The 21,457-nt window shown below is 42.6% G+C and overlaps 1 protein-coding gene across 9 annotated transcripts in view; it reads right to left on the minus strand.

Moving 5' to 3' along the window:
• Positions 1-21,457, minus strand: part of dennd6b (DENN/MADD domain containing 6B) — a 170,043-nt gene that overhangs the window by 117,412 nt on the left and 31,174 nt on the right. For 7 of the 9 annotated variants that reach the window (XM_070897302.1, XM_070897301.1, XM_070897304.1 and 4 more), the window contains 3 exons: positions 16,752-16,857; positions 1,193-1,272; positions 33-95 (listed from right to left, as the gene is read on the minus strand). In XM_070897302.1, coding sequence (XP_070753403.1) covers positions 33-95; positions 1,193-1,272; positions 16,752-16,857 — 249 coding nt within the window. The remainder of the gene's footprint in view (positions 1-32; positions 96-1,192; positions 1,273-16,751; positions 16,858-21,457) is intronic. The other 2 variants (XM_070897303.1, XM_070897305.1) reach the window with 2 other exon arrangements.

The following is a 21,457-nucleotide window of genomic DNA, read 5'->3' on the forward strand; positions in this document are numbered from 1 at the left end:
TTCATAACAATAGTGTGCACTTTTTGCCATACCTCCTGGTTGGACTGTTTGAGAGGGCTCGTTCCGAGCTTGTCGTTCTTGGATGGAATCCGCACCTATAGATGAGCAGAAAATGTAAAACTTAAAACAGAAGGAAACAATCTTAAACGAATAAAATAATAGGTAAAACTATCTAAGGATTCACAAACTTTGTTACAATTTTTCAAATTTAAAATTGGAAAATCAAACTTTTAAACAAGTACATCAGTTATTAATCATGAGGAAAACAGCACTGTCCAATATTGTTCTATCCCTCCCCAAAGTTCATTGCATTCCCAGTACTGTTGCTCTTTTCCCTCAAAGCATTTCTGCTTCCCCTCCACCCACACCTCCGCCCCCCCTCCCCCCAACAAGACTCTCAAAATCCCCCAAATTAAAAAGGATTCATTGGACTATTTGATGCAGCTTACTTTATTGCACTTGATTTATAGGACAGTGCCCAGATGATGGAAAATTAGGCACACAGAAAAGGATCAATAGTGTAGGCAAACAGCTCTCTTATAGATTCTGTCCATTTATTTTCTTCCCATGGGAAGGTTCAACAAAATGCATCCCCTGCCTGAAGCAGAGCTCTGGACTACATAGCTAACCAGGGAGTAGTATGTGTGTCATTCACTACTCAAATTGCTTCTGCGTATCTTAGACCAATAATGAAGAGAACAGATGACAAGAGCAGTGAAACTCTGACAATGAGCCAAGCATTATGGAATCATTGAATATTAGGCTTAATGTTGTCAAGTTGAAAACAATGTCAAATGGTCAGAGCAGAGGATAGAGATTCTCTATCTTATGTGCAGTTGTATGCAGAGAGCAAGTCATCAAATGAGTTCAAGAATGCCAAAGAAGAGAAACAAAGGCAGTTAGGAATGCTGCATTTTAGGCAGAGGTCAATTTTAATGGACATTTCTTCATACAGGGTCCAAGCAGGGAAGCTGGGTTAAAATAATGTCCTTTCATCTCTGGAGCCAGAGGTTCAAATCAACTCCAGAAGGATGAAATCTGTTTTGTGCCTCAGAAGGAAGAGTGTGACAGGAGTTGCAGTCTAGTTATTCCACAACTGTCCCTTTCTGAGATGTTGTGCCCAAAATAACTGCAAGACATCGGTGTTTCTCCCCACCAAACTCCCACATTCCAAATATTTGCCCACTCATACCTGAATTACCACTCCCATGACAGGCAGGCTGAGTGTTTTTCCAGGGACTGGTGCTGGCCATTGGTCTACCTCATTACAAACTGCAAAAAAGACACAAGAAGCTCAACTGTATTCAGAATTCAAAAATTGAACGCAATCTTCTGCAACTATTTTCTTCAACTATACGTTTCCCCAGAATTCCCATATGTCTTTAATAACCTACCAGGTTGAAATCATGAACTAAGAGGGGGCCACTAAAGTTTTTGAATAAGACTTGTGGCCTCACGTGACATGCAAGAGCAACAACTCCAGGTTATCAATGGAATTCTCAGATTCTTGCCAGAGGCAAGATAAGGAGAAATATTTTTATACAATGAGTGGTTATGATCTGCACTGTCTGAAAGGGTGAAGAATGCAGATTCAATATTTTTTACATGAGAAATGGAAGCAGGAGTAGGCCATTTGGCTGATCTTCTACCTCAACTCCACACCTGCACTATCCCCATATCCCTCGATTCCCTTAATATCCAAAAATCAATCGATCTGTCTTGAATATATTCAACGACTGAGTCTTCACAGCCCTCTGGGATAGAGACTTCCAAAGATTCACCATCCTCTGAGTGAAGAAATTTCTCCTCATCTCAGTCCTAAATGGCCTTATTCTGAGACTGTGATCCCTGGTTCTAGATTCCTAGCCAGGGGAAAAATCCTCCCAGCATCTACCCTGTCAAGTCATGAAAAAATGTTCTATGTTTTAATAAGATCACCTCTCATTCTTCTAAACTCTGGAGAATATAGGCCTAGTCTACTCAATCTCTCCTCATAGGACAATCTCCCCATCCTATGAATCAGTCCGGTGTACCTTCGTTGCACTCCCTCAATGGCAAGTATATCCTTCCTTAGGTAAGGAGACCAAAACTGTACACAATACTCCAGGTGTGATGTCACTGGGCCCCTATATAATTGCAGTAAGACATATTTACTCTTATACTCAAATCCTCTTGTAATAAAGGTCAATATACCATTTCTTTTTTAATTGCTTGTTGTACCTACATGTTAACTTTCATTGATTCATGTACAAGGACACCCATGGGGCATGAACACTAACATTTCCCAATCTCTCACCATCTAAAAAATACTCTGCTTTTCTATTTTTCCTACCAAAGTGGATAACTTCACATTTCTCCACATTATATTCCACTTGCCATGTTCTTGCCCATTCACTTAGCCTGTCTATATCCCCTTGAAGCCTCTTTGCATTCTCCTCACAACTTACATTCCATCCCTAGCCTTGTATCATCAGCAAACTTGGATATATTATATTTGGTCCCCTCATCCAAATCATTGATATTGATTGTAAATAGCTGAGGCCCAAGCACTGATTCTTGCGGCACCCCACTAGTTACAGCCTGCCAACCCGAAAATGGCTCATTTATTCCTACTCTTTGTATCTGTCAATTAACTAATCCTCAATTCATGCTGGTTTATTACCCCAATCCCATGAGCCCTAATTTTGTTCAATAACCTCTTGTAAGGCACCTTATCGAATGACTTCTGAAAATCCCCTTTTTTAAAGGGAATTGGATAAATACTTGAAAGGGAACAATTTTCAGGGCTATTGGCAAAGAACAAGCAAATGGGGCTAATTGGATAGCTCTTTCAAAGAGCCAGCACAGGCACAATGGGGCAATTGGCCTCCTTTTATGCTGTATCATTCCAAGATTCTATGCCATCCTTCCTTACTCATGTTCCATCAACCAGGTCGAAACCAATTAAAGCTTTTGGAGAAACTTTCAGAAATGTTTGGACGGGTTTGCAAAAGTATTGCAAATGGCACAAGTTAAATATAGAAAATTCAAACTGAACTGAGAGAATTTTCTTTCCTCTCTGCTGAAAAAATACAACTGCTTCGGATGATAGGAGAAAATAAAATGTGTTGTAGCATCACTGAGGGAGTGATCCTGATCTTTAACAGCACTTTAATTGGTGAATGCAGGATTCCAGAACACTGGATTTTTACAGTCTGAAATATTAGGGGAAAGCAGCAGGGTTTATCAGCATTGAGGGTGGAGGATCACTAATTATGGCAATGAAGAGTGCTGTAGACTGTAGCACTGGAGGGGCGACAGTTCTTGGGGTGTGCACCATGCCTGGGAGGGCAAGAGGTCAGGCCCTAGTATTAGTGATGCAGCAGGGGGGGGGGGGGGGATATAGGGGGGGATAAATCCTGGGGAATGGCAGCATTCTGGGGTGAGATGTGTCCAAGACATGGAAGCAGTGAGGAGGCATAGTAGGCACAGAATCTCAGTGCCAGCACTGGCGAGAGGTTCCCAGTATCCACTCACACTGAAGGAGTTCTCTGAAGGTTGAAGACAGCAGTACAGGGTAGGGGAGGGGCAAAGTCTCAGCTCTGCAAGCATTAAGAAGTGACCCAAGGTCTGAGAGCACCAGTGTATGGGAGCACATGAGGAAAGATGGGTGCAGAGCAGGTGGGCCACCAATAGCTAGAAAAACAGTACAAACTGCATTTAGTGCTAACAACAGCTTTCAGCCCAAAACAAACCTGAGAAACGGTCGGGGTGTGTCTGCAGTGAAGCTAAGGGGTTGCACGTGAATGTGACAGGGAAATAATGCATCACACTAGGATGGACAGAGATGTGAGCCTGAACCAGGTAGTGCCTGAACTAGGTAGCGCCCAGTCATAGCAGGTGCACAGACATTGGCATCAGAGCGAAACTAGAGGCCCAAGCACAAACAGGTTTGGCTTAAGTGGGGTGACATTTCAGATAGGAGTTAGATATTATTATGGGCAAGTTGAAATACTTTGGAACATTTAGACATGCAAGTTACAATATAATCGTTATTTTGCACCTTTGTGCTAAAGGATCAAATTGGTGGCCGCAATTATTTTCAGAAAGGGTGATATTATTTTGACAATTTATTGGCAGATTCTCCTGCTTGGTCATTTGAAGATCAGCTGTTTTCATAATTTGTTCACTTTTTTTATCATGGTCTGAGATTCTATGGCCATATTTTCCATAAAATAGACTTGGATAAAGGTGTATTAGTGATTATAATGTGATTGGGCAACTACTTTGAGCAAATCCAAAACAATAGCTTATTCATTAGCTATGTTTGACCATTCAGGAAGACACCAAGCAATTTGGTATTGATAAATTCTTGACCTAGAAATTGGGTTAGCATTTGTCGATCTCCCTTCCCCCCGACCCCCCACCCTGACTTACTGTAGATTGGTGCCCCACCAGCCAACTTTCCTCCTCGTTGTGACCAGAAAAATGCTTCTTGGAGAGCAATTAGCATCCCCAGCATGCTGGTCATATCCTGATAATGCAATTTTATGTGGTCTGCTTGCACACCAGTATCGGCAATTTCACTCCCACGTTCTTTGAAGGGAGACTTTTTAAGAATCAGCAGAAACCAGAGAGTCAGATACAGCAGCAAAAGGCAGCAACATGCTGCAGGTGTGGAACCTCTGCCCCATTCAGGGAGAGCTCCTGCTGTCACATTAAGAAAGGCTCACTAAAGTTTATATCATTTTTATAATGGTGCATGAACATAAATTAAACTGATTGCAAGTTATTTTCATCATACTCAGTGTTCTCTATGTTTAACCTACTGTGAAATAAAATAACTTAGAAACTGAACCAGTATCCAATGTCCTCACAGGAAGTTTGACTAGTGCTGGGGGTAGGATTTAAAGTAATTTGGTACAGTGTAAAGGGCAAGGTGGGGGGAGGAATTCCTGAAATGTGTACAAGAGAACTTTCTTAAGCAGTATGTTTCCAGCCCAACGAGGAAGGAAGCAGTGCTGGATCGAATTCTGGGGAATTAGTGAGACAAGTGGAGCATATTTCAGTGGGAGAGCATTTGGGAAATAGTGATCACAATCATTAGGTTTAGAGTAGTTATAAAAGGACAAGGAACAAACAAAGGTGAAGATACTCAACTGAAGTGAATATGCATGAAAGAAACTTCTGCGAAGACTCAGAGTGCGCTATATCCTTAAAGCCAACAACATTTCTGTTCAAGAAGGAAGAAAAGGATATACTAGATAACTATAGACCAGTCAATCTAACATTGGATAAGCTTCTAAATGCGATTATGAGAACATAGTAATGTACAGGACCAGGAAAGACCAGTGCAATACATCCAGTTTCTAAAAAATATCATATTGCTCTGTAAACATTTTCTCCAAGTATTTAATCAAGTCTCTCACAATTGCTGATACAATTAGCCTCTTTTATATTCCATTCCATATATTTACTACCCTGTGTCTAGTTGTTAAATCTAAGTCTTTTCACATTCTCTTTTCCAAGTTTGAGGCTATGTCCTCTTGTGCGATCTGTGACAATGTTAACCATATTGATATTTATCTTGTCTATACCCTTGGGAATTTGGATCATTTCGAAAGACATGGGTTAATTAAAATCAGCACTTATTTGTGAGTCTCACAAACTAACTCATTGTATTGATAACACGTGGATTTTATGTAAAAGGATTTTCAAAAGCTACTCAAGGCGCAGCTGCTGTCGCATAGAATGCTTACTGATAAAAATTAAATCGCGTGGTATTAAAAAAAGTGACAACATGGATAAGAAAATAGAAAGGAAAAATTGAAAATGCTGGCAATATTAAATAAAAAGAAAATACTGGAAATACATAGCTGGTCAATCAGCGTCAGAGAAAATACAAATTATGGCATTTCGGGGTGTGCACCCTTCATCAGAACCAAAGATGCTGAATGACTTGCTATCGATTTCCAGCCTTTCCTGTTATTTTAACACGGATAAGATGCTATCTAAAGAACAAAATACAGATTAGGGATTTTTAGGACAACATCCTTCAGAAAAGTCACTATCCATACTCCCATATTCTCTTTAATACTATACACCTTAATATAGCCAATTAGGTTTACAATGCTGGATACTTAGGATGCAAGCAAGGAGTGGGACACAGGGAAGCTAATCAAACACAACACAATGACACCCTGAGGCAAGTGCTTACCCAGGGAGGGAGAAAGGAAGTGATAATGTTGATAAAAGACTAGTGGTAGTGGAATTCTATTAGAGGAATGGTTCGCATTTGCTGTACTTGCAACTAAATATGTTATCTCCTAGGTGCCAGAAAGTCAGGAATATTCTGGAAAGAGGCTGGGCAGCTTGAAGAGATGGTTCACATGAGATAGAAGAGCAGGACGAAGGTCTTGTAAAGGGAATTTGAAGAATTAGACATTAGATTAAAAAGCAGCAAATTGCAGGACTTAAAGGCAGTGATCTCCAGGTTATTCCTGAGGTCACTCACTAGACCAGTTATAGAGAAGCATTTAGAAACATCAATGTGTAGCTTGCCAGTCAGTGTAGAAAGTTTTGGATTCATAGGGCATTGGCATGAGTTCTGGTGCGGGGGAAGCTCCACAGAAAAGATGGGCTTCACCTAAGCAAAACCAGCATCAATGTCCACACGGAATGTGTGGGCAGATTTAAATTAATGAAGCAGAGAATGTGCAAATTAGAGTACTTAAGGAGGAGTTAGAATAAGTATTGTGAAGTGGCAAAGCAATCTAAGATATCTGCTTCAAATGCCACTATTCAGTGTGTGTGGAAAAAGTTCCTTTAACACCCACCTTTGTTCTTCTGATGTTACTTATCTGCTAATCAGCAGAAACAATCTTTCATTGTTCACCTGCTCAAAACAGGTCATAATTTTATAACTGCTATCAGGTACCCTCTTAATCTTCTCTCGCAGGTCTGGGCTATAAAAAGAGCTGGAGCGCCGGGCCCTGGGACATTGTGGGTCACCCCGACCTGCGAGAGAACACTTCCGCAGGTCGGGGCTATAAAAAGAGCTGGAGCGCAGGGCCCTGGGACATTGTGGGTCACCCCGACCTGCGAGAGAACATCTCCGCAGGTCGGGGCTATAAAAAGAGCTGGAGCATGCCACTGCAGCTTTCATCGCGAGCTGACACAAATGTGCGACGGCTTCGAGGTGGACGACTGGGTGACGTCATCAGGACCCAGGTCGCCATTTGGAGCATGGGCAGGAGCATTGGCGGGGCCCTGGTACAGCAGAGGAGCGGGTAGGTCATGGTGGACTTGCGACGAGTGATCGGAGCAGGAGTGATGAGGGATCGTGGGTGATCGTGACGGAGGTTCGGCGAATGTTTGTGGCGGAGGAGCAGCGAGAGATCGTGACGGAGGTGCGGTGAATGAGGGTACGGTGCCCAGAAGAGCCGAGGGCCCAGGGACAGCACGGGCCTGCCCACACTGTGCTATGTGTGCGCACTAAGTCCGTGCAGCAGAGAAGGTCTCCAGTCGTCCTGGTTAACCCTTGCCACTGGATAAAGACCTAGCTCTGTCAAGCCCGTGTGGTGGCTGGTGTGCAACGGTCACCACACATTAAAAAAAATCCACGCACAGGCATCTTCCACCCCCTCAATTGGAGTTCAGGACTGGAACATCGGGTCCTTCATTTGAAACATCTGTGAACTCATGTGGAAGCAAGTCATCCTCATTCGAGGGACCACCTATGATGATGATAATCTTCTCTGTCCACATGAGAAAAGACAACATTCTTTGAACTTTTCTTGATAACTATTGACCTTTCATTCCCTTTCCATGGCTCCAACACCATTCCTGTAATGCGGTGGTCAACACTGCACACAATATTACAACACTAGCCTAATCAATGTCTTGAACAAATTCACTTCACTTCCTTACTTTTATATTCAATACCTCATGTATAAATTCCAGAATCAATTTTGCCTATTTAACTGCACTTCCACATTTAAAGATCTAAATACTTGCATCGCAAGTTCCGCGTTTCTCCACTCTGTCTGAACTACATCTAACCCTAACTGGCCAACTCCATTAACCTTTTTATATTCTGCTGCAATCGTCTTCAAAGTTTACAACGCTCTTTAATTTGGCATTGAGGCAGAGGCCATCACATAATTTAAAAGGGAATTGGGTAAGTATTTGAAAAATATAAAAGGAAATGAGATTAGAATAGTAGCACCGGCACAGGCCCAATCAGCCATATAGCTTCCTTCTGTGTTGTGATTTCTCTGGTATCTTGTTCTATTACTCGAGCCAAGTGGAGATACAGGAGAACAGGACCAAAGCAGGATGGGGCGAGAATGGTAGACAAGGGCCAAGGGCAGCCAGAGACAGGAAGACCAGGGGATCAAGCAGAAGGAACCCCCAAAACCAAAAACAACAGGTTACTACTGAAGCAGCACTAGTGCTGATCTGGTCAGGGAGGTGGACACATACAAAGGAAAGAGGAGCTGGTTAGCTGTCAGGGTACGTCAAGATTTATTTCTTTGTATTTTGTTGTTTCCCAGGTTTGTTGTGGACCTAGAATCAAGCAACTATAATTGCAGTTGAACAGCAGATTTTTTTCCTGATTTGTTTAGTGTTTCTGTGAAAAAAATTAGAAAACTAAGACATGACAATGAACCAATCAGAAAGCTGGAATGAGGCTACAAAGACAACTTAAAAAAATAATTTGTTGATCTCTTGTGGCTTTGCAGATATGGACCAGGGTTAATCTAAGTTTCTGCTGTAAAAATTGTAAATGATATCTGTTACATGCATGTCTGTAGCTATCAGGTATGCTTATTTGCCAAATAAGACTACCTAGTAGGAACCTTGTTCAGTGCAGTATCTCAACAGCTTTAGCAGAGTATTTAGCAACACCTCCAAACAATCTCTCGCCGCTCCTCTGCCACAAACATTCGCCGCACCTCCGCCACAATCCTCCAGCAAGATGCTAATATTACACATATACATTTTAATATGGCGCATGCCTATTTGGGCCTGGGCCAGTGCCTGAAAGCATCATGCTGTGTTACAGGTGCAAGTTGCCACATGGGGTTATGATATAGTGGCTATAATGGAGACCTGGTTTAAACATGGCTAGGAATGGGAACTAAACATTCCTTGTTAAAATGCATTCAGGAGGGGTTGGGAAGGAAACGGAGGGGTTGAGTAGCAATGTCCCCCCTAATTTTGGGGTGTATGCAGTCCCTTTAATGGGCTGTATAGCCCCTCGAGCCTGCTCCGCCATTAAAGAAGATCATGGCTGATCTGATCTTGGCCTCAACTCCACTTCCCTGCCCGCTTCCCATAACCCTTGACTCACTTATCATTCAAAAATCTGGCTATCTCCACCTTAAATATATTCAATGACCCAGCCTCCACTGCTCTGCAGAACATTGGTGCCGAGGGAAATTGAAAAAAGGATACAAAGGTAGAGAGAATGAGAGAAAAGATTAGTGGATAACATAAGAGAATCCAAAAATCTTTAATAAATGTATAAAAAGTAAAAGGATGACTGAGGTACTGAATGAGTACTTTGTCTTCAAAAAAAAAAGGATAAAGTTAACGTTGTAGTGGAAGAGGAGGAGGAGTGAATAGAGATATTTAATAGGATAAAAATAGAAAGGAGTACTAAATAGGTTGGCATCACTCAAAGTTAACAAGTCAGCCGGTCCAGATGGGATACATCCTAGGTTGTTGAAGGAACCAAGGCTGGAGATAGTAGAAGCTCGGACCACAATCTTTCAATCCTCCTTGGGATGGGAGTAATGCCAAAGGACTGGAGATAGCAAATGTTACACCCCATTCAAAAAAAGGGCGAGATATAAACCTGGTAACTATAGGTTAGTTAGTCTAACATCAGTGGTGGGAAAACTACTAGAGACTATTGTCAAGGACAAAATTAATTCTCACTTCGAGAAGCATGGGTCAATAAGAGACCGCCAGCATGAATTTGATAAAAGGCAAATTGTATCTGATGAAGGTAGTATGGTAGATGTTGTATACATGGACTTTCAAAAGGCATTTGATATAGTACCACAATGCAGACTAAATTCGGAAAACAGAAGTACATGGGATTAAAGGGACAGTGGTAACTTGGGTATGAAATTGACTAAGGGATAGAATGCAGAGAGTAATGATGAACAGATGTTTTTCTGACTGGAGAGAGGTACGCAGTGGGGTCCCCCAAGGGTCACTATTAGGACTTTTCTTGTTATATATAAATGACCTGAACCTGGGTATAGAGAGTACAATTTCAAAGTTTGTGGCTAATACAAAACGTGGCAATCTAGTAAATAGTGAGGAGGATAGCAGCAGACTTCAGGAGAACATAGTCTGAAGAAATGGGCAAATGCTCAGAAGTGTGAAGTAATGCGCTTTGGGAGGAACAACATGGAGAGACAGTGTAATATAAATGGTACTATTTTGAACAGACGAGCCTCCAGTGTGCCAGCGCAGCCTTCGGTCGCCTGAAGAAGCGAGTGTTCGAGGATCAGGCCCTCAAATCTGGCACCAAGCTTATAGTCTACAGGGCTGTAGTGATACCCACCTTCCTGTATGGCTCAGAGACATGGACCATATACAGCAGAGACCTCAAATCGCTGGAGAAATACCACAAACGATGTCTCCGCAAGATCCTGCAAATCCCCTGTGAGGATAGACACACCAACATCAGTGTTCTCGATCAGGCCAACATCCACAGCATCAAAGCACTGACCACATTCGACCAGCTCCGTTGGGCAGGCCACATTGTCCTCCCAAAGCAAGCACTCTACTCTGAACTCCTAGACGGCAAGTGAGCCCCAGATTTCAAGGACACCCTCAAAGCCTCCTTGTTAAAGTGCAACATCCCCACCGACACCTGGGAATCCCTAGCCAAAGACCTCCCTAAGTGGAGGAAGAGTATCCGGGAGGGCGCTGAGTCTCGTCGCAGAAAACAAGCGCAGACAGTAAAAGGAGCGTGCGGCAAACCAGACTCCTCACCCATCCTTTCCTTCAAAGACTATCTGTCCCACCTGTGACAGAGACTGTAATTCCCGTATTGGACAGTATAGTCACCTGAGAACTCACTTTTAGAGGGGAAGCTAGTCTTCCTCGATTTTGAGGGACTGCCTAGATGATGACATATTAACAAATCTTTGAAGGTGGCAGGGCAAGTTGATAAGGCAGTTAAGAAAGCGTACTTGCCTTTTTGTAAATTGGGGCATTGAATACAAAAACAAAGGAAGTCATGCTAAACCTTTATAAATCACTGGTTAGGCCTCAGCTGGAGTATTGTACAATTCTGAGCACCACACTTTAGAAAGGATATCATGGCCTTGGAGAGGCTACAGAGGAGATTTACCAGGATGATACCAGAGATGAGGGAGTTTATGTGGAGAGATTGCAGAAGCTGGGACTGTTCTCCTTAGAGCAGAGATGGCAGAAGAAAATTGTGCATAAAATGTTTTTTCCATCCCTCAGAGAAGAGGAACAACTTGGTTACAGTATTTCATCATTGCAGTTTTATCCTTTGAAGGGACCTTCCGGAAGCGCAAGTCTCATTGGGCCTATTAGGTGGGATCTGGACAGATTTCAAGTAATTCTGCAGACGAACACCTAGACATGCCCAAAGTTGCTCTGCAACGTTATGGAGGGTAGCCCCAAGAAGCATCTACTCCCCTCCCCCAAGCACAATGATCTTCAATTGTTCTGCTCCAAATTGCACCTACCTCTTGGAATCAGCCCTAGTACTGCTGCCCAGATTGTCAACCTTTTACCCTTTAATCTAAAGAGTTTGTTTTTGTTGTGAGAACATTTATACAGCTCCATTGTTAAATTAATACTTCTCCAGTAAGAGGATAAAATATCTGCGGTACCAGAGAACCGAAAAATAAGTCAAGGGGAGGAACTTAATACAAGAAAGAAAATGGTAATGGAGAAAATAATGGGACTTAAGATAGACAAATCTCCAGGATTTGACAGTTTCCACCCTAGGGTATAAAAGAAAGGAGGTGGGGAATTTGTAGATGCATTAATAATTTTCCAAAGCTTTTGAGATTTGGGAATTGTGCCTATGGATTGGAAAATTATAAATATTCCTCCATTGTTTAAGAAACAAGGGAGGGAGAAACCAGGAAACTTCAAAACTGTCAATTTAACATCAATCATGGTGAAGTTGGTGGACCTGGGGGTGTCTTTGGATGTTGTCTATATGGCTGTCAGAAGGTATTTGATAAGATTCCATGAAAATAGAAGCACACAAAATTGGACCAAACCTTGTGACATGGATTGGTAATTAGTTGGGAGGTAGGAGACATATTGTAGGGACAACGGGAATGGACTCTGATTGGTGGAATGTGACAAGTGGTGTTCTCCAGGGATCTGTACTGGGGCGTCAGCATTTTATTTATTTATTTTTTTTAAATGACTTGGATGAAGGAATATAGGTTTGGATATCCAAGTTTGCACATGGCACCAATTTAGAAGACACCGTAAGTTGTGTAGATGAAAGCAGGAAGTTACAAAGGACATAGACAGACTAAGTGAGTGGGAAAAACTGTGGCAGATGGAGTTCAATGTGGAGAAGTGTGAGATCAGCACTTTTGATCCAAGAACGACTAATAGTTATATTTTCTTAATGGCAAGAGACTAGGAACTGTGGAGGAACAAAGGGATTTGGGTGTCCATATGCACAGATCACTAAATGCTAATGGACAGATACAAAAAGATTATCTGGAAGATTAATGGAATATTAGTCTTTCTCTCAAGGGGATGGGCATACAAAAGTGAGGAAGTTATGCTTCAGTTGTAGAGGCTTGGTTGGACCACATCTGGAGTACGGTGTTCAGTTCTGGACACTGCACCTTAGGAAGGATATATTGGCCCTTGAGGGGTGAAGAATTGTAGTGTGCAGATTCACCAGAATTATACCAGAGCTTAAAGAGTTAAATTATGAGGACAGGTTGCATAAACTTGGTGTAGAAGGTTGAGGGGTGATCTAATCGAGTTGTTTAAAATGATAAAGGGATTTGATGGAGTAGATGGAGAGAAACTATGTCCTATGCTGGGGGAATTCAGAACAAGGGGGTACAATCTTAAAATTATTAGAGCTAGGTCATTCAGGAATGAAATCAAAATGCACTTTTTCACATAAAGAGTAGTGGAAATTTGGAACTAGCTCCCCTGGACGGCTATGAATTCTGGGTCAATTGAAATTTTGGAAACTGAGGTCGATAGTTATTTGTTGGGCAAGGGTATCGAGGAATAAGGATCAAAGTCGGATAAATGGAGATGAGGTACAGGAAAATTAAAATGGCAGGTTATCATCATAGGCAGTCCCTCGAAATCGAGGAAGACTTGCTTCCACTCAAAGTGAGTTCTCGGTGACTGTACAGTCCAATGCGCGAATTACAGTCCGTCACAGGTGGGGCAAACAGTGGTTAAAGGAAAGGGTGGGTGGGGAGCTAGGTTTGCCGCACGCTCCTTCCGCTGTCTGTGCTTGATTTCTGCATGCTCTTGGCGACGAGATTCTAGGTGTTCAGCACCCTCCCAGATGCTCTTCCTCCACTTTGGGCGGTCTTGGGCCAGGGATTTCCAGGTGCCAATGGGGATGTTGCACTTTATCAAGGAGGCTTTGAAACGTTTCCTCTGCCCACCTCGAGCTCGCTTGTCATGTCGGAGCTCCGAGTAGAGCGCTTGCTTAGAGAGTCTCGTGTCAGGCATACGGACGATGTGGCCTGCCCAACAGAGCTGGTCGAGCGTGGTCAGTGCTTCAATCATGGGGGCGTTGGCCTGAGAAGAACACAAACGTTGGTGCGTCTATCCTCCCAGTGGATTTGCAGGATCTTGCAAGTGACCGGAAACTCACTGGAAACGTTTCCTGCAAGGACACCATTCCATTCTCCCAGTTTCTCCGTCTCCGTCTCATCTGTTCGGGTGATGCCACCCTCCACAGCAGTGCTGCCGATATATCTTCCTTTTTCCTCAACCGAGGATTTCCCTCCACCATAGTTGACAGGGCCCTCGACCATGTCCGTCCATTTCCCACACTTCTGCCCTCAGCCCTTCCCCTCCCTCCCAAGGCCATGACGGGGTTCCCCTTTCCCTGCTTCTGTCCTTCCTTAAAAACGGTTACATTTCTAACATTTGCCAGTTGTGATGAAAGCTGATCAACCTGAAAATTCAGCTTTATTTCTCTCTCCACAGAAGCTGCCTGACCTGCTGAACATTTCCAGCATTCTGTCTTTTTGTTTCAGATTTTCAGCATTTGCTGTATTTTACTGTTGTATCAAGAATTTAAATTATAAGGACTGGTTGGTCTTGTTTTCTTTGGAAGTGAAGAGACTCGAACATGGTCTAGCTAAAGTTTTCAGAATTACGAAGAAATTGTCAAAATTGATACAAGAAAATTGTTCGTTATGATGAAGTGTTCATGTACCAAATGTCACAAGTTCAAAATTTGAACATTAGGTAGAAACGGGAAGGTCAAGCGGAAGTTTTTCACCCAAAATGAAGGTGTGAAGTTATCCACTTTGGTAGGAAAAACAAAAAAGCAGAATATTTGTTGAATGTTGAGAGACTGGGAAATGTTTGCATTCAGAGGGACCTGGGTGTCCTTGTACATGAATCACAGAAAGTTAACATGCAGGTACAGCAAGCAATTAGGAAAGCAAATGCATGTTAGCTTTTGTTACAAAGGAATTCGAGTATAAGTGTAAAGAAGTCTTACTGCAATTATACAGGACATTGGTGAGACCACACCTGGAGTACTGTGTACAGTTGTGGTCTCTTTACCCAAGGAAAGAAATACTTACCTTAGAGGGAATGCAACAAAGGTTCACGGGACTGGTTCCTGGGATGAGGGGACTGACCTATGAAGAGAGACTGAGTCGACTAGGCCTATAGTCCCTAGAGTTTAGAAGAATGAGAGGTGATCTCATTGAAACATACAAAATTTTTTAAGGGGCTTAGATAGGGTTAATGCTGAGAAAATGTTTCCCCTGGCTGTGGAATATAGAACACAGGGTCACAGTCTCAGACTAAGGGGCCAGCCATTTAGGACTGAGAAGAGAAGAAATTTCTCCACCAAAGAGTTGTGAATCTTTGGAATTCCCTACCCCAGAGAGCTGTGGATGCTCAGTCGTTGAGTACATTCAAGAGAGAGGTCGATAAATTTTTGGGAATTAAGGGATATGGGGATAATGCGGGAAGGTGGTGTTGATGTAGAAGATTGGCCATGATCTTGTTGAATGGCGGAACAGGCCTGAAGGGCCAAATGGCCTACTCCTGCTCCTATTTCTTATGTTATGTAAAATGCAATTGAGTTGTGGAAGAAGTTAGCAGAGATGGCCAAAGTGGACAGTATGGGCCCAAGTTTCCACATGATTTGCGCCTGATTTTTAGGAGCAACTGGTGGAGAACGGACTATCTTAGAAATCGCAATTCTCCACATTTTTTTTTCTGCAGTTCTAGTCAGGTAGAACAGTTCTACTTTGGAACAGAATTTTTTCTTCAAAAGGGGGCGTGTCCGGCCACTGACGCCTGATTTCAAAGTTTCCACAGTGAAAACGTACTCCAAACTAAAGTAGAATGGAGCAAGTGAAGATTTTTGTAGAACTGAAAAAACCTGTTCTACACATTAAAAAATCAGGCGCAGGTTACAAATTAGGCGTCCAGAATGAGGTGGGGGGGGGGGGGAGGGAAGGGAACTCATTAAATTCTACAATAAATCCTTATTTATACTTCTACAAATATTATACAAATAAATCTAACCTGAATAAACATTTATAAGCAAAGAAAAGATTAAATAAACCATCTTCCTACCTGTGTGAAAGTGCTTCAGTCAGGGAGAATTCTGCAGCCGTTCGTGTCGCTGAGTGGGAGGGGGGTGGGGGGGGGAGAAAGCCGTTCGTGCCGCTGAGCGGGAGGAGGGGGGAGAAAGCCATTCGTGCCGCTGAGCGGGGGGGGGGGGTGGGGGGAGGAGAAAACGGTTTGTTGCCGCGGAGGGGAGGGAGGGGAAGGAGACAGCCATTTGTTGTTGTGGAGGGGAGGGAGGGGAAGGAGACAGCCGTTTGTTGCCGTGGAGGGTGGAGAGGGGAAGGAGACAGTGAGAAGGGTAGCCTCAGTGCTGATGTGCTGATGGCAATGTGATTTTATTAAAAAATGTTCAAAAATTAAACAGCTACAAAGAACTACAAAAATGGCCGAGTGCCAATTTTTTTTTCACACTGAGCATGCGCGAACGCTCCAACGCGTACGCGCAGCGTTGCCGGCAGGAAAAAAACTAATTTAAATAGTACCCGCCCCCTCCCACTTACAAAATCGGCACGAGTGTAGGCTCCGCCCCCCTGGGCGCCACGCCAAACAGACAAGGAGCTGCAAAGCGCTCAAGAATAGTGCGTTTTTTTTCTGGCGCCGTTTTAGGCGCGAAAAACGGGCGCCCAGCTCGGAGGGGCGCCCGTTTTTTATCCTGTGGAAACTTGGGCCCTATAAATGGGTTCAAAGGAAATTAAGTGCATTTCTGCAGAGAAAAGGATGAAGGGATTTGATGAGAAAGTTGGCTGCGTCTTAATGGTATTTTCCAGTTCCTAAACATTATTTTGCCCTTAGATACTTAAAATGGTGGCATGCAAATTTGTTACATGCTAGGTTCTGGGCATAGTCAATATGCCCTTCGAAGGGCTGGTACCTGAATTTTATGTTGGATATTCTGAGTTTGCTGTTTGTCATAATTGTAACATTCCCAGAAATGCTCTAACCTGCCTCTAGACAAGGCTCCAACTTCTCAAAGTATTCAGGTGCAACAAGTTGTAGCAGAGAATGGAAGAGGTTCACAAAAGGAAGTCGAGAAATCAGCACCAGCGACTGGAGGAAAAAACAGAAATAAGCACATTACGATGCAGATCAAAATTCTATCTGGTTTTGGTTTATTTTTAAGCAATCTAACTTACTGTGTTATGTGCAGTATCTTTTTAAACACCAGATGGCGGCAGGTTCCTGCCCAATGGTCAGTTGTTTTTGCTCTACTTAATGTCTTAGAAGATGGATTGTCTAAGTGTTGACCTTTGTATGATGTGTATCTGATGTTAGTGGTACTGTATTTTGGGTAAGGCATTGACTGCCGCTGTGTGCGCTCCATCTAGTAATCAGAAAAATGACCTTGAATGGAACAACTGCAATCATGGCAGCACCTCTCAGCTCAGTGACTTCTATCAGTGAGAAAACAAGAGCAGCAACATCATGGGAACCTCCATTACCTCTAAATTCTCCTCCAGGTCACACACCATCCTGACTTGTGCATATACTGCTGTTACTGGGTCAAAACCCTAGAATTCATAACCTAATGCCATCACAAGGACTACACTGGTTTAAGATAGTAGCCCACCACCACTTTCCAAGAGGCAATAAATGCAACCTTACCAGTGCAACTGACCTCCTGAGAACAAATGTTAAAACATCAACAACATTTCATTTTAAAAAAAAATTGAACATGAACATGGCTGTGATTGCAGATCTTGCATTTGTTTCAATCCCGAGTTTATATCACATACTGCCATTACATGTAGCCAAGATTCCAAGAATGCAAATGTCAGTGCTTTGGGGAAATGTTTGGAATTACAGAAGACTATTCCACTGGAGGACTTTCTAAGCTGTGTGTATCACAATATTTCTTTGTCCCTACAATATTCTCTACTTTTTAATTTGTAAAATACTGTAGTTATTTTTAGCATGTAGCTGGTTAACAAGATAGTTACTGACTCCTTGATAAGCTGCCAAAGAAAATTAAAATTTTTTCTGTTGAAAACTTACCAATGTTATTAATGTAATATTTAATAGGCTGTCATCTGATCTACTGTATATATCTCCTTGCAAGACTTATGTTACAATTTGGGATTTCTCCCAATGCTAGAAAGAGGAGACAGGAGGCAGTGCAGGGCTCCTGAATGTGTTAAATTGACAAACAGGTATCCTGTAGTGAATACCTGCAATGATGACATCTCAGAAGAGGAAGGCGATCATGCTAAATATCATGGCTTAGCCACCGAACATCAGATCTGCCTGGACAACATCAAGCTCTACTGGGCCACATTCTTCTCTGCTAAAACTACCCATTACTCTATGATTATCTGAGAGCAAAGATAATGGCCACCTACCTTCCTTCAGTACCAACCATTTCCTTAATCTCCTATCCCGTTCCCCCTCCACCCTCACCTCCATGAGGAGCTCTTGCACTTCTTTGTTACGAACATCGAGACCATCCATTCAGCAACCTCAGCTGCTTGCTTATCCCTTCCCCACCAGGTCAAAGTTCCCCTAGGCTTCCTTCTGCCCTAGTCCTGATCCTGCATTCTTCTCTAGTTTCTCCCCCATCCCCCTTCATACCCTCGCTACACTCACTTTGTCTGTGAAACTCACCTACTGCTCCCTTGACCCCATTCCTACTAAACTGGTGACCACCCAACTTCCTTTCCTGGCCCCCATTGTTCGTGCACATTGTAAATGGTTCCCGCTTCTCACGTACTGTGCCTTCCTTTCAAAACATCCATCACTCTCTTTCCCCCCCCCCCCTCCCCTCCCCCCGTCATTCTCGAGCCCTCTGCCCTACCTCTCCAATCTACCTTTCCTCTCCCATTTCCTTTAACGTATTGTCGCCTCCCAAATCCATGCCAATCTTTCCCGCAACTCTATATCTGAATTACTCCAATCAGTTTCCTATCTTATGGAAATCAAAGTAACAAATGACACCCTCTGTGACCATGCTCTATTTCCATCCTCACCCTCCTCGACCTCTCTGCAGCGGTTGACAGGGTCGACCAAACAATCCTCCTCCGCAGGGATCGATGCTGGATCCTCAACTATTTACATTGAATGAAGGGACCGAGTGTAATGTAGCCAAGTTTGCTGATAATACAAAGCTGGGTGGGAAAGCAAATTGTGAGGACACAAAAAATCTGCAAAGGGATATAGACAGGCTAAGTGAGTGGGTAAAAATTTGGCAGATGGAGTATAATGTGGGAAAATGTGACGTTATCCACTTTGGCAGAAATAATAGAAAAGCAAATTATAATTTAAATGGAGAAAATTGCAAAGTGCTGAAGTACAGAGGGACCTGGGGGTCCTTGTGTATGAAATACAAAAGGTTAGTATGCAGGTACAGCAAGTAATCAGGAAGGCAAATGGAATGTTGGCCTTTATTGCAAGGGGGATAGAGTATAAAAGCAGAGAAGTCCTGTGACAAGGTATTGATAAGGCCACACCTGGAGTAGTGCGTACAGTTTTGGTCTCCATGTTTAAGGAAGGATATACTTGCATTGGAGGCTGTTCAGAGAAGGTTCACTAGGTTGATTCCAGAGATGAGGGGCTTGACTTATGAAGATAGGTTAAGCCTATACACACTGGAGTTCAGAAGAATGAGAGGTGATCTTATTGAAACATATAAGATAATGAGGAGGCTCAACAAGGTGGATGCAGAGAGGATATTTCCACTCATAGGGGAAACTAAAACTAGGGGACATAGTCTTAGAATAAGGGACCGCCCATTTAAAACAGAGATGAGGAGAAATTTCTTCTCTCAGAGGGTTGTAAATCAATGGAATTCTCTGCCCCAGAGAGCTGTGGAGGCTGGGTCATTGAATATATTTAAGGCGGAGATAGACAGATTTTTGAGCGATAAGGGAGTAAAGGGTTATGGGGAGCGGGCAGGGAAGCAGAGCTGAGTCCATGATCAGATCAGCCATGATCTTATAGAATGGCGGAGCAGGCTCGAGGGGCCAAATGGCCTACTCCTGCTTTTAATTCTTATGTTCTTATGTTATCGCTTTTCCTCCATTGTCCAGCTCATTGCGACAACCCTTACTTGGTCCTTGGCCCCATGCTCTGGAATTCGCTCCTCAACCCCTTCCACCTCTCCCTCCTCATTTAAGACCCTCCTTAATACCGACCACTTTGACTAAAATTTTGGTCACTCCCTCCCAATATTGCCTTCTTTGGCTCTGTGTCCATTTTTATTTCATTACCCCTCTTTAAAGTGCCTGGAGATATTTTTCTACGTTAAAAGCGCTATATAAATGCAAGTTGTTGTTGAGTTTATTACCATTACCGAATAGGGGAAAGGAGATACAGGGAGAGATACACAGACAAATTAGGGAAAATGCAGGAACAGTGCTCAAATAATGGGGAAGGGTTTTTTTTTTAATTATCCAAAGATAGTTTGGGGCAAAAGCAATGTATGTTTTTAGCTCAATGCTACAGATGGTGCTAGGAAATGAAGTGTGGCAAGTAGTTTGAGAAACTGCTGGGTAAATAATGACTCAATTATAATTAGTCTCAATGTAAACACTGATAAGGAGATTGAACAGTTAACGATAAAAGAACTGGAAGAAAGCAAATTTCAACCACATAAAAAGGAACTAGCTAGGTAAATTGGGAAGAAAAACTGACATTATAGACTGGAAAATCAATTAGAAACTTTCAAACAGAGAATACAATAAAGATTAGACATAACATTGGTAAGGTAAAATGTGTGACAACAACAGATTTTTGAAGTGAAAAAAAATTATGCAATAGATGTGGTAGGTTTTTTTTGAGTATTTTTTTCTGGCATTCATTGCCTGAAGGTGGTGGAAGCAGATTAAATGGTAACTTTCAAACGTGAATTGAATTTCTATTTAAAAAGGGAAAAAAACGCAGGGCTATAGGGAAAGAGGAGAGTGGGACCAATTGGTAGCTCTTTCAGAAAGCCAGCACAGGCACAACGGGCCAAATCCGTGCCCAACAATTCTTCTGTGCTGTATGATTCGATGATTCTAACGCATGCCTACTAATCTATCAAAAGTACTACATTTTTATTCACTGAAAGTTGAGTAAGAACATATGATAAATATACTTTTAGACAGTCAGTCAATGGAACATGATAACTCCTGTACTACTCAGACAGTAGAAAACTCAACAATAGAATGCAATCTGTCAGTATGAATAATGGGGGCTTAAATTGATGAGTTTCACGAATAGTCTTACAGGTTTGTGAAGAAACTGCATAGCATTCTTCACAAAGGAAAGTATGAATGAGGGAGGCTATTTGGCTAATCTAGCTCATCTTCCACTGAAACCCACAGTACCACAATCACATCCCCCTCTAGCTTCCTCTTGATTCTAGAATTTTAGTCTTCACTACAATACTCCGATCTAGGCATTGGTTACTGAGTAAAGTGTTTCTTGACATCAGTAGTAAGCTTGCCTTTTACTAATATAGACCTACTAAATGCTTCCACCATCTCCCAAGGGAGCCTGTTGCATAGTTTGACCACTTGCTCACTGAAATATTATTTCCACAGATTAGTTTTGAATTTACCCCCCATCAAATGTAGGTTGTGTCCTCTGGTTCTACTGTTCTGGACAAGGTGAAACAGTTTGTTATGGTCAACATTATTTAGTCCCTTTAGAGTCCAAAAAACAGCAATCATAT

The sequence above is a fragment of the Pristiophorus japonicus genome, chromosome 13, assembly GCF_044704955.1.
Source record: "Pristiophorus japonicus isolate sPriJap1 chromosome 13, sPriJap1.hap1, whole genome shotgun sequence".
Classification (NCBI taxonomy): domain Eukaryota; kingdom Metazoa; phylum Chordata; class Chondrichthyes; family Pristiophoridae; genus Pristiophorus; species Pristiophorus japonicus.